This window comes from Arvicola amphibius, chromosome 3 (genome assembly GCF_903992535.2).
Source record: "Arvicola amphibius chromosome 3, mArvAmp1.2, whole genome shotgun sequence".
NCBI classification, from domain to species: Eukaryota; Metazoa; Chordata; class Mammalia; order Rodentia; family Cricetidae; genus Arvicola; species Arvicola amphibius.
In genome coordinates, this window is record NC_052049.1 from 134,022,847 (window position 1) to 134,033,623 (window position 10,777).

General features: G+C 50.9%; 1 protein-coding gene across 1 annotated transcript in view; it reads right to left on the minus strand.

Annotated features, from left to right (window-relative positions):
* Positions 1–10,518, minus strand: part of Ankdd1a (ankyrin repeat and death domain containing 1A) — a 21,076-nt gene extending 10,558 nt beyond the window's left edge. The window contains exons 1-6 of the mRNA XM_038324445.1: positions 10,485–10,518; positions 6,974–7,077; positions 4,854–4,952; positions 2,641–2,739; positions 655–759; positions 1–30 (exon numbers count right to left, since the gene is read on the minus strand). The exon at positions 1–30 is cut by the window's left edge and continues 69 nt beyond it. Coding sequence (XP_038180373.1) covers positions 1–30; positions 655–759; positions 2,641–2,739; positions 4,854–4,952; positions 6,974–7,077; positions 10,485–10,518 — 471 coding nt within the window. The remainder of the gene's footprint in view (positions 31–654; positions 760–2,640; positions 2,740–4,853; positions 4,953–6,973; positions 7,078–10,484) is intronic.
* Positions 10,519–10,777: the final 259 nt, after the last annotated feature.

The following is a 10,777-nucleotide window of genomic DNA, read 5'->3' on the forward strand; positions in this document are numbered from 1 at the left end:
CGCCGCTCTGTGAAATGCTGTTCTTCCCAACTGACCAGAAGGCGAGAGCCAGTGAATCTCCGCAGGCTGCCCGTGCCCACACCGCCCCTGCCCGCGGGCCCGGGCTTTCCTCGCCTCTCGTGCCCCGTCCTCCCTGCCACTGGTTCTGAACAGCAGCCCCTCAGTGGCTCCCTGCTGCCAGTCATATGAAGAGAGCATCCTCAGGTTTGAGACAGAGCTCCACGGGGATCCCCTGCCCCTCGGACTTTCTCTTTCACGATTCTGGCCTGCCGGAAATCACACTCAGAACTCTTTCCTGCCTTTGAAGTTCCAGGATGCTTTCCATGCCTTTCCAATTACGCTCCCTCCCTAACCGCCCCCTTCTCCGGGAAACAGAGACAGGCTCCTTTCTCTAACCTGTCTAGTCCTTGATGGAAGGGAGAGCCAGCCATGTTCTGATTCTATCCTGTCCATCTGTATACCTGTCATGTCCCCTCTGGGGACACTCAGGGTAGAATAGTTGTCCTAGCTGATCTAAGAATGGACTCCAGGTGTGCAGTGTCCCTAGTAGAGCCTGAGCCAATAAGACACATCCAAAGAGTGTCCCAACTAACAGGGTACACCCAGTGAAGTACCAGCCAATGGGAGAGTTAAATAGCTTTGCATGGGTCTTACCTTGTCTGCATGGTCCAAGGCCACATCCTCTAGGTCTTCCATAACAAAGGCCAGCACAGGCATGTGGCCTTTCTGAGCCGCACAGTGCAGTAAGGTCAGACCATCCTGGAAACAAGCCAGTGGGGAAAAGGGGAGGCTTCTGGAATCTGTGAAGGGCCCCTCTTATACACTGCCTGTTTCCTAGCATACAGCTGCCATGGAAACAATGCTGTCAATGAGGAAGAGAGCCCATGAATGACCCAGGGAGGGAGCCACCAATCAGAATGCCAGAAGCCAAAAGCCTGGCTCCACGCTCATCAACTCTGGTTTGGGACCTGTTGCCTTCACATCTCCGAGTTTGCAATTACACACAGATTGTCTCAGTGCAAGTCAGAGCATAGGAAAAGTATTTAAGTGTCTCTAGCTGGCCTGGAACTTGTTATGTAGACAGGCTGACCTCGAACACATAGAGATCCTCCTGCCTCTGCCTCCTGAATGCTAGGATTACAGGTGTGCACCAACAGTTTGATTCCAAACTGTAAGCTGACACAGCACTTGCAGTCTCAAGAACATCCCACGGAGCAATCGTGTAAAGAACAGGGCTGGAGAGATGGCTTGGCAGTTAAAAGCAGGCTTCTCTTCCAGAGGACCCGGGTTCAAGTCCCAGCACTCACATCAACACAGCTCACACAGGCTTATCACTCCAGTTCCAGGGCCTCTTAGGGTATCTAAATGCATGTGGTATGAATAAACTCACACACACAAACATACATTCGTAAAAATGAATAAAAAAATGAAGCCAGCAACTGAGCGCTGAGTGTACAGGGTGAAAAAGGCCAGCTGTGCACCCCCGGATCTGGAGTCAAGAGGTCTTTGAGAGGGAGGGGGGGAGGTAGGAAGAGAGAGGTCCCTTCAGTGATATTTAAATAAAGGAGATTCGTGAAGAACAAATGACCCAGAACTTCCGCCCCTGTCGCATTAAGGTTGGAGTCCCTGGGCACTGTTTTTCTTTTTTAAAAATATTTTTAGAGATGGAAAGATGGTTCAAGAGTTAAGAGCACTTGTTGCTTTTGCAGAGGACCCAGGTTCCCAGTGCCCACATGGCAGTTCACAGCCATGCCTAACTCCAGTTCCAGGGGATTCAAAAGGCACATGTGGTACACATACATTCACGGAGGCAAAACATTTATACACATAAAGATTTTTTTAAGAAATTTGTGTGTGTGTTCTGCCCCGCCCTTCCTTCCCTCAGAGGCCAGAAAAGGCTGAGATCCCCCTGGATCTGAAGTTACAGTTAGTTATGAGCTTGGGTCAGAGAAAGCTCGTAACCATGGAGCCATCCCTCGGGCCCCTGGAGCACTCTTTTCCAGCGCTCACCAACCACTGATACACACACACACACACACACACCACACACACCACACACACACACACCACACACACACACACCACACACACACACACCACACACACACACCACACACACACCACACACACACACACACACACCCCCACACACACCACACACACCACACACACACACACACACACTCCATTTCCAAATGGGTAATAAAGTAATCCACCTGAGGTCTAAGAGTTGGTACCCAGGGTTCTGATTCTTCTATCTACCACCCTGAGGATGAGGCAGTCAGAGCCTGGCAGGAGGCCTAAGGAAGACCTCCTGCCTCAGCACATCTTCCCAACTGCCCAGTAGGGTGTTGGGCAGAACCCTGTCTGTAAATATGGAAATCAGCTGGCCAGACAGCTGGAGAATTTCTACCCCAGAGCAGGGAGGAGTGGAACAACCAAATGAGAGACAATCATCTGATGAAAATATTCCCGCCCTTTCTCTAGCCTAAGAGGGACTTCCAAGGGCTCAGCTCAGTGGGGGCTGCAAGGTTCCAGGGGGCAGGCACACTGCCAGTGGCAGAAGCAGGTGGGAAATGGAGGGAGGAAGAGGGGAGGCGGGGGTGGGGGGCGGAATGGGGCTGCCAGCTGAGACCTTACCTTGCTCTCACAGTGAACCTTGGCCCCAGCGTTGACGAGAATCTGCACGATCTGCAAGTGGCCGAACCAGGCAGACAGGAGAAGTGCATTCATCCCAAACTAGGGGAGAGGACACAGGGAGGTGAGGAGAAAGGGAGGAGAAAGAGGAGTGGCTGTGTTCACTTGGCCAAACCATTCATCTTATAGGCGCCACTCGGTCTGGAGAGCCCCAAGCTGTAGGCACTTAAAAGCTAGAAAGTTTTGCTGGCTTTTTAAAAGACTTATTTATTTTGTTTTATATTTATAGATATTTATAGGAGTTTTGCTATGTATGTGTAAGTGCGTCACATGTGTGCTGGTGCCAGAGGAGGCCGGAAGAACATGACCGTTTCCCTGAAACTGGAGTTATGGATGGTTGTGAGCCACCATGTGGGTCCTCTGCAAGAGTAACAAGTCCTCTAAACCACCTAGCCATCTCTGCAGCCCCAGGTTTGCTATTTTGTTTTGTTTTTCGGCACAGGGTTTCTCTGTGTATCTCTGGCTGTCCTGGAACTCTCTCCATAGACCAGGCTGGCCTTGAACTCACAGAGATCCAGGCTGACAAACTGTTGGAAACTTTATTTTGCTAGATGAAACCTAAAATTAAAATAGCTGCCATCTACTCTCATTGCTACTTCAGTAGAAGGACCATTTATTTTTTTTGTACAGTATTTATTTATTATGTATACAATATTCTGTCTTTGTGTCTGCCTGCAGGCCAGAAGAGGGCTTCAGATCTTATTTCAGATGGTTGCGAGCCACCATGTGGTTGCTGAGAATTGAACTCAGGACCTTTGGAAGAGCAGGCAATGCTCTTAACCACTGAGCTATCCCTCCAGCCCTAGAAGGACCATTTAAAAGAAACCACTTGGAGGGAACAGATCTCAGGTTTGCTTGGCTATTGATGTTACTGTTGTTTTGAAATAGGTTCACGCGTAGCCCAGGCTGGCCTCAAGCTATGTAGCTAAAGATGACTTTGAACTCCTGATCCTCCTGCCTCCACCGCCCAAATGCTGCAATCATAGGTGTTCGTCACCACGTCCAGCTTGTATTTATTGTACATGCGTGCAGTGGAGCGTGTGTAGGTTGAAAGAGAACCTTATACTTAGCTCTTTCCTTCCACCTTTTCGTGGCTTCCAAGGATTGAGTGATTGATTTAGGTTACCAGGCTGCACAGCTCACTAGGTCATCTCACCTGCCTTTGTTTTTGTTTGTTTGAATAGGGTTTCACTAGCCCTGACTGGTCTGGAACTCGCTATGTAGACCAGGCTGGCTTCTAACGCACAGAGGAGGTCGTCTGCTTCTGCCTCTTAAATGTTGGGATTAAAGGCGTGCGACACAATACCCGGTGGTGTTTAGTTAGTGAGTTAGTTTAAAGTTAGCTTGGGGGCTAGGTGTGTAACTCAGCTGGTAAAGAGCTTGCCTCGCACGCGTGAAGTCCGGGCTGTAATCCTTAGCACCTCATAAACTGGACACACCTGGAGTCCCCGCCCTTTAGAGCGGTCAGGGAATGGAGGCAGCAGAAACAGAAGTTCAAGGTCATTCTTGAGTTTGAGGCCAGCTTGGGCTCTCTCTTTATTGTTTCTTCTTTCTTTCTTTATCCCCACCCCCACCCTGGGCTGAGGATAAAACCCAGGACCTCCACAGCCGAGCCACACCTCCAGCCCTAAGTATCCATTGCTAAGTATATCCCTACCAAATGGCGCTGCCAGACTCGGTCCTTCTGAACCTGTGGAGGCAATTCTGCAGATCCTATCTTAGGGCTCCCTCCCCTTCAAGCAGAGCACCATCTACTGATCTGCCCAGTCTGCCCCAAGACACAGTTTCTTAGGTGCTGACCAGGGCAGCCCCACGGCCTATCACAGGAGACCCTCTTCTTGGCCCCTTTGCTAAGCAGGTCATCATTGATCCACGTGACTTACCAGTCTCTCTCATCACGTAGTATTGTGAAGGACCGAAAACGTTCCCAGAACTGAAAGGCCATTAATACTAGAGAGTACTTTCTTCCCACACCAGGGAAAAGGGACAGGACAAAGTCTCACCAATTCCTAAGACCAACTTGGGCCCAGGCTGTACCTAAGCATCTGCATGTCGGTGGCGATCTCACCAATGACAACTGTTCAGAGACCAGACAGCATGAGGAGGTCCTTGCTCCCGAGACAGGAAGATAGGTGCGTGTCACACAGACTCCTTACCGAGTCCGCGTCGTCCACAGCGGCCCCATGCTCCAGGAGCAGCCGCACAGCCTGCTCATGCCCAGCACCTGCAGCCCAGTGCAGGGCCACTCTGCCCACCTGCCAGGAGGGGAGGGAACTTGTCATTCCACCCTGCCTGGCCCGCCCCCAGCACCCTCCCTACCGAGACAGCTGGCCTGCAGGGAAGAAGGGCTGTCGGTGGCTCTGGTGACCAGCTGGTGGGGAATCCAGCCTTTCTTGGGGTCCCTTTTCCCTGGTATGTATGGTACAGTCAAAACAAATATAAGATACACTGACTGGACCCATCTGTCCCTGCCTGAAACTCTTCATGGCTCCCCACTGCTCTTGGGGCAAATGCCTGAACCTGAGCCTACAAGCCCCTGTGTGGCCTGGCACTGCCCCTCCACTGCTTCTCAGAGAGGCCAGATGGTTCCCAGCTCCAAATCTTTCTTCCTACTGGGAAGCCACATGTGACCTAAGATAGCTCTCAGTGTCCCCAAAGGAGACGGAGTGTCTGGTTCTTCCCTCACAATGAGCCGAAAGGGCCTGACCGTCTGGTTCACTTTCCACCACCCTGGGAGTTTATCCTGGTTTCTGGCTCTCTGTCCATCTGAGCAGACTGGGCCACCCGCCTCCTCTGGATAGTCCACCTCTCTGCCGTCTCAGTTCATGAGAGGCTGCCAAGGGAAACACTACTTTTCAGTGTAATCTCTGGACTCCAGCTCTCTCCTCTCGGGGCTTCTGCCACACCATCCCATCTACCTGGAACACTGCTCTTCGCCTCACCCCAGCTCACTCCGTGGAAGCTTTCTGGGACACCTCCAGGTGGAAGAAAGCCCCTTGGACCCCTCCCTGTACTGTGGGAATGAGACAATTAGCTTATGTGCTTTGCTCCCCCACCAGACTACATGAAGGCTGGAACCACAGCTGTCATGGGTTCTGCTTTGTTTCCAGCAACTAGCATAGGGTATGTTCTTAATAAATTCTTAGTGAATGAATGAATAAACCAGTGTTCATGAGAGAATACACTTAATGAATGAATAAAGACATCAATGAGTATATATGTAAACATAATAGTGGATGGATGGACGGACGGACGGATGGATGGATGAATGGATGGACGGACAGATGGATGGATGGACAGATGGATGGATGAACGGACGGACAGATGGATAGATGGATGGATGGACAGACAAAGCACTATCACACTACTAGGCCATGCTTCCCTGCAGGTACTTACTTGTTCAAGAACTAAGACCAAAGCTTTAGTCACCAAGCACATGCTGTATGACCTGAAGTAACCTGCCTCTGCCCCACTATTGCTTTGAACTATACACAGGGCCAATACTTCCTACTCTCCTCAGCTCTCCAGGGCTGAATGTCAGCCACCAAGAAGCTGGTGGCTGAGTGCTGTGAAAACCAGAACACACCAGACACACTTACAATTCTCGTTACTATTCCCACACCTCCCAAGCCGGTTCTGAAGACTGAAGTCATGCCCCGTCCCATCCCTCTAGACAGGGTACCCTCTGCTGCAGTCAAGGGTCCTGTATCCCATGCCTGCTAATCAAGCCTTAGTATAGCATCCAGGAAGTTCCTCCGAGCCAGAAGTTCTGAGTCAGAGAGTGGTCACCCTGCATAGTATCCGGGCCTGTCTTCAGTATTCACTTAGAAGACACGATTCTTCCTCTATCCTCGTCCCCAGCAGGGCCATGGACCCTGCTTCCCTGTCTGATTATTAGACTCAAGCATGGGCCTGTGTCTCCTGCAGCTTTTCACACAAGCAGGGACAGCTTGTTAAGAGAGCTGAACTCAACTGCTACCTCACATACATGCCCCAGTGTCTGCAGTCTGGTCCCTCATGGTCCCCAGAATCCTGTGCACATGCACCTCCCCACCTTTGTCTCTTAGATGGGCCTTCCAGATGGGCCCCACAGGCTCAAAGTCTGAGCTCTGGCCTTGCCAAAGCCTGGCGTAGGATCCTGACCCTTAGGCCAGCTCCAGCGATGAAGATAGAGCATGGGCCTCCCCTCCGTGCCAAGTCAGTGCACACAAACACACCTCCTCTGACGCAGTGACTTGTCTCACTAGAGGCAGCACCGTTCTGTACTCATACTTACGTGGTTCCTAGCCCTGATGTTAACCCTCTTCTCAAACAGCTCCTTCATCCTCCCCACCTGATTCCAGCGTGAGGCCTCATGGAGCTGTCTCTCCAGGGGAAGCACTGGGGAGGAAGAGGGATTCGAGGTGAGAGGAAGGGAACACACATTTGGGGATGCACTTGGGGAAGGGTGGAATTCATTCCCAGTGGCTCCTGTGACCACCTCGCTAAGATTCTACCCAGTGTAGAAGGCAGTGAGGAGTTAGTGCGCCAGAGGTGGGGTCTCCCGCTTTAGACCTTCCTATCCCTCATTTTTCTGTCTCCTCTCTTCTCGCCCTAAATTCTAAAGCTATTCACCTCCACATCTGGGGTCCATTCCACTTTGCCCAGCTGAAGGCTTCTCTCTCCTTCCTCAAAGCACAGAGAGAAGGCTTAGGTAAAGTGCTTACCTGGCAAGAGTTCAGATCCCTAGAACCAAATTTAAAAGAAAAAAAAAAACAGGACTGGCAAGATGGGTCAGAGGGTAAAGGTTCTTGCTGCTAAGCTTGATCTGAGGACCTACATGATGGAGGGAGGGAATGTTCTCCTGCAAGTTGCCCTTTGGCATCCACATGAGCACCATGGCACAAGCACACCTACACACACAAATAAATAAATAAATAAATAAATAAATAAATAAATAAATAAATAGGTTAAAAGATGGGTCAACAGGTACCTTCAAAGGATCTGAGTTCAGTTCCCAGTACCTATGTTGGGCGGCTCACAGCTGACTGTCTGTCACTCTAGCTTCAGGGGATCGACACTCTCTTTCCACCTCTGCAGGCACCTACCCATGAACACACACACATACACACACACACACACACCCATGTACACACACACCCATGCACACACCCATGCACACACATACACACAGACACACAGACACACATATGCACACACACACATGCGCACACAGTATACACACATGCACACACAGACACACACAAGCACACACAAGAAAACAAAAAGAAGTCTAAAAGGGAGGAGGGTAGTGAAACGGCTCAGTCGGTAAGGTAAGGCTCAGTTGCCACCAAGCCTGACAATCCCCAAGACCCACATAATGAGAGGAAAGAACTGATTCTGGGAAGTTGTCATCTGACCACCACAGGCACACCACACACACACACACACACACACACAAATAAATAAATAAATAAATAAATAAATAAATAAATAAATAAATATAAAAGAAAGCTCAAGCTGTCCCAGAAGGTGAAGGGTTTGCCATGTAAGTCCGTTGACATGAGTTTGATTCCTGGAGCCCATGTGAAGAACCAAATGCATCTGTAATTTTGTCACTAGAAAGGGGGCAGAAACAGGAGAGTTGCCCAGAAGTTTGAAGGTCAGCTAGTTTGGAGTATGCACACAGTTTGGCAGAAACCGCAAGAGAGATGCTGCCTCAAAAACAAGGTGGAAGGGGCTGGAGAGATGGCTCAGAGGTTAAGAGCATTGCCTGCTCTTCCAAAGGTCCTGAGTTCAATTCCCAGCAACCACAGGGTGGCTCACAACCATCTGTAATGGGGTCTGGTGCCCTCTTCTGGCCTGCAGACATACACACAGACAGAATATTGTATGCATAATAAATAAATAAATATTTAAAAAAAAACAAGGTGGAAAACAGAAAACAACAAACAAAAAACAAGGTGGAAGGAGAGAGTCGACTCCTGACAATTGTCCTCTGACAGTCACACATGAACCTTTGGGCATCCAGGGACAGATGCCAGCATCTTAGCAGGGCCAGCAAGCTCGGGAGTGACAAAGTTGAGAATGAAACCGTATCTGTTCCATCGCTCCACCCCACACATTTCCAGCCTCAATGATACACACCAGGCTCTCTGACATCTGAGCATTTATCAGCGCTGGGTTCTCGGCCCCAAACCCCTCAACACTTCAGTATTTATTCTCCCTTCCATCGTGAGAGTCCTTAACGCTCCGTTGACCCCAGCAGAAAGCTGTGATCGCTCTGAAATAACCAGATCTTTGCTGGGTGCCGTGACATGCACCCGTGCATTCCACGGCAGCCTCAGCTGTGTCGTAAAGGTGGGTGTGGGGAGATGACCTGGAGAGACGGCAGCTGTTGCTCCTACAGAGCCCTTGAGTTCGATTCCCAGTACTCACATCTGGTGGCTAGCAACTGCCTATAACTCCAGGTCCTGGAAACCTGATGCTCCCTTCTGGCTTCATTTGCAGGTACACACAAGCACACACACGCACGCATGCACACTCATGCGCACGTGCACATGCACACACAAAGATAATAAAGTAAGGCACACACTTTTAATCCCAGCACTCAGAGGCAGTGGTAGGCAAATGTAGGCAAAGGTACAGCCTGGTCTACATAATGAGTTCCAGGACAGCCAGGAATACACAGAGAGAATCTGCCTCCAAAATTAATTAATTAAAAAGTAAAAGTCTTAAAAGCAGCACTTATGCCTAGTGGAGCCCAGCACCCATTTCTCATTCATCTGGGCAGACAGTAACAGCATGTTGAAATCCAGTGGGCAGGACTATGGGGATTTGAGAATGCACTCTGGGATCAGTGGTCAGGGTTCAGCCTAGACAGCCTCGGAGGAGACAGTGACACAGTCTTCTCTCCTCTCCCAGGCAGAGCACCAAAGGGCTCCCGGGAGAGCAAATGGCCACAGGTATGCCTTCCACACACTAGGGGGTGGCTCTGGGTACATTCTGAAAGCGGGTCTGAAGTTCGTTATTTTACTCAGGGCTGGAGCTGACCACAGCCCCTCTTTTCTAGGTCCTGGTTCCTCCTGTGATATGCTGTCTACAGTCCTTTTTATTATAGGTGAACTGTGGTCTTTAGGTTTTCGTTTTGTTGTTGGGGGTGGTGGTAGGGGCGGTGGGGGTTAACAGGGTTTCATGTAGCCCAGGCTGGCTTTGAACTCCCTATGTAGCCAAGGATGGAAGATGATGTTGAATTCCTGATCCTCCTGCTTCTACTTCCCTAGTACTAGGATTACAGATTTGTGCCTCCGTGCCTGGTTTACATGGTGTGAGAGACGGAATCCAAGGCCTTATACGTATTAAACAAACATTTTACCTGCTGAACTGAGCCCCATGCCTTCTTTCAGCATTTCTACTACTATACAGTCATGTGACCTCATCCTGTTCCTCAGCTTTCTCATCTGAAAAATGGAGATGACAGTAGGCCCTACCCACATAGTCGCAAAGGTAGAAGACCCGCCTGACCTGCGCCTCAAAGCCTGGCACACAAAGCAAGATATTAACAAGGATCGCTGTCACCCCTGGCTTGCCCCGCCCAGGACACCCTGAGTCCCAGATGTGCAACCACTGTCCCCTATGCCTGTGCATCGTTCCTCCCGGAGTCACAGAGAAGCCTGAGGTGACCCACAGGGACAGAGACGGCTATGTGAGGGGCCAGCCTCTCCCTGGGCCGCCCTCTGTGAACGCGGGATCCCCCCATGGGCCTCGGGGCCCCCACTACGTCCACCCGCCTCGGCACCGGGACTCACAGCCGTGGGTCTCCCAAGCCAGCTCCTCCTCCATTCCGCTGCTCCGCTCCTGCAGGGCGCGTTGCTGCCTGGGGCTAGGCGTGCACGGAGCCGGGAGCGCGCAGAGCGGGGGAGTGGGCGGCAGAGGTTCTCTGTAGATCCCGCCCGCTGTCAGCCCAGCTGTGAGTCTGATCCGCACACCCATATCCCACCTTCAGCTCCACTCCCTCTGTGCCTTCAAGTCTCCCCCCCCCCCCCCCCCCCGTACAACTCCCCTGGGACCCTCCCAGCCTTGATGTCTGTCGCAATAGCAC